Raw genomic sequence first — 2,643 nt, forward strand, 5'->3', positions numbered from 1 at the left:
AAAAGCATCCTCAGGTGAGGATTTAAAAAAATAATTAAAATGTAATGTTTAACTTCCAGATATTTGAGTATTTTCCAAACATCTTTTTTTTTTTAAATCATCCTCACCTGAGGACATTTTTCCATTCTTTGTTCAGATAGAGTGGGAGGGAGAGAGAGGAACAGAGAGAGAGAGAAACATCGATGTGAAAGGGACACATCGAGTGGTCGCCACCCGCACAACCAACCAGGGCCAGGGACAAACTGCAACCGAGGTACATGCCCTTAGCGGGAACCGAACCCGGGTCTCTCCGGACCGCAGGCCGATGCTCTAACCGCTGAGCCAAACCGGCCAGGGCCAAACATCTTTGTTTTTTAAGTCTAATATAATTGTTTTGTGATGAGATTTCAAATTTTAAAGATTTGTTTAGTCTTTTGTTATGACCCAAATTGTAGTCTATCTTGATAATGTTCCATGGGAACTTGAAAAGAAATATGTATTCTGCTGTTGTTGAGTGGAGAGTTCTATAAATGCCAGTTAGGTAAAGTTGGTTGATAATGTTGTTCAAGTCTTCTATTTTTCTACCAGTTCCTGAGAGAGGAATGATGAAATATCAAAGTATAATTGTGGATTTGTCTATTTCTTCTTTCAGTTTGGTCAGTTTTTTTGTTTGTTTGTTTTTTCATGTATTATAAGATTGTATTAGTGAGTGCACACAAATGTAGGACTATTATCTCTTCTTAATAAACTTTTCTTTGAATTATTATGAAATTCTCCTTCTTTGTTTCTGGTAATATTTCTTGTCTTCAAGTGTTTTTCTGTTATTAATATAGTCATCCAGCTTTCTTATGATGTGTTGCATTGTATATATTTCTTTTTCATTCTTTTTGTTTTAAACTATTTTTATTTTTACATTTAGAATGGGTTTTACTTAAGATGCGCTTTTTTTCCCCCATATTTAATATCTCTGCCTTTTCATTTGAGTATTTGGACTATTTGCATTTGATTACAAGTACATATAATGTACTTACAATATGTTTGCTGAAGATATACCACCTAATTTTTGTCTTCTATTTTTCCTATGTGTTCTTTTTCCTCTTTTTCATTTTTCTCTGCCTTATTTTGGATTGAGAGTTCTTTTTATGATTTAATTTTATCTACATAGACTTACTAGCCAAATACCTTTATGTCCTTCATGCTATTGTTGTTACACATTTTACTTCTATATATGTAGTAAATTCCACAGTACTTTGTCATTATTTTTCCTTTAATAGTTTAAAGGAATTTTTCAATTTTAAAAAAATCTCATGTTTATATTTACTCACATGATTACCATTTCTGGCATTCTTTATTTTTTTAGTAGATCTAAGTATTTTCCTTCTGCCTGAAGAATTGCCTTTAACATTTCTTATAAGCAGATCTTCTGGTGATGAATCCTCTGAGTCTTTATGAATCCTCATAAAGTCTTTATTTTTGCCTTCATCTTAAAATGGTATTCCACTGGATGTAGAATTCTAGGTTGATCTTTTCTTTTCTTCAGCACATTAAAAATGCCATTCTATTGTCTTCTGGCTTGCATAGTTTGATCATAAGTCTATAGTATTTCTTATTTTTGTTCCTCTACAAAATATATTTCTCAGGCTATATTTATTTATTTATTTATTGAAAAAACAAATTTTTATTGTCTAGAAATATATATTTTAAAAAATTTCCCACAAAAGATGCTATTCTCCCATTTCTCCGTCTTCTTCCTCTTCTTCAACACCCCTGATATAAAGGACATTATTACACCTTATTAAAACTTCATCCAGGTGTCCAGACAAGGCTCCATCTATGTATTCTTCTGTGTTTGCAAGCTGCATGTTCATAGAGCCATCTACAGATACCAGGTAGCCTTTGTACTCCATTCCCCACGTAAGTTTCACCATTACTGGCTTCCCTGTTAATCCATTGAGGAAAGGTTTGGGATTGAGGGGCACACTCATCACGACGACGAGCAAATGCTGCAGGCTACTCGCTGCCGACCCAGCAGTTGTCCGCCCCTCGTGACTGGAGCACCCACAGCAAAGCCTGGACGGCAGAGTCTCAGGCTATTTTTAAATTTTTCTCTTTATCACTAAATTTTAGCAATTTGACTGTGCTGTACCTTGGTGCGGTTTTCTTACATTCTGTTGGGCTTCACTGTAATTCTTGGATCTATGGCATTTATAGTTTTTATCAAATTTTAAAATGTTTTAACCATTATTTCATAAAAAATATGTTTTCTCCCTTTTCTCCTCTCCTATTACATATATATTAGCCTACTTAATGTTGCCCCCCAGGTTACTGAGATTCTCTGTATTTTTTGTTTATTTCTATTTTATTGTCTTTTTCCTCTCAGTGCTTCATTTTGAATAGTTTCTGTTGCTACATTTTCACTTTCACTTATTTTTTTCTCTGTAGTGTCCAGTTTGCTTTAAATTTTATCTACTTACATTTCACTTCAGGTGTTGTGTGTTTCATTGCTAGAAGTTTCACGTGGTTATTTTTAAATACATATTCCATGCCTTCTTCATTCAGTCAATGCCTTATTTTTCATCTTTGAGCACATTTTATATATTTATAATAGCTGTGTTGGTTTGCCTGCCTGCTTATTCTATCAACTCTGTCACTTTCAAGTCTGTT

At 33.7% G+C, this 2,643-nt stretch overlaps 1 protein-coding gene across 1 annotated transcript; it reads right to left on the bottom strand.

The window, feature by feature from the left end:
• Positions 1-1,650: 1,650 nt before the first annotated feature.
• Positions 1,651-2,039, bottom strand: LOC118616139 (small nuclear ribonucleoprotein F-like). The gene has a single exon (XM_036241546.1). The coding sequence runs from the start codon at positions 1,962-1,964 to the stop codon at positions 1,704-1,706; it is 261 nt and encodes an 86-aa protein (XP_036097439.1). The 5' UTR covers positions 1,965-2,039; the 3' UTR covers positions 1,651-1,703.
• Between the last annotated feature and the right edge of the window lie 604 nt (positions 2,040-2,643).

The sequence above is a fragment of the Molossus molossus genome, unplaced genomic scaffold (genome assembly GCF_014108415.1).
Source record: "Molossus molossus isolate mMolMol1 unplaced genomic scaffold, mMolMol1.p scaffold_m16_p_1, whole genome shotgun sequence".
Lineage (NCBI taxonomy): Eukaryota > Metazoa > Chordata > Mammalia > Chiroptera > Molossidae > Molossus > Molossus molossus.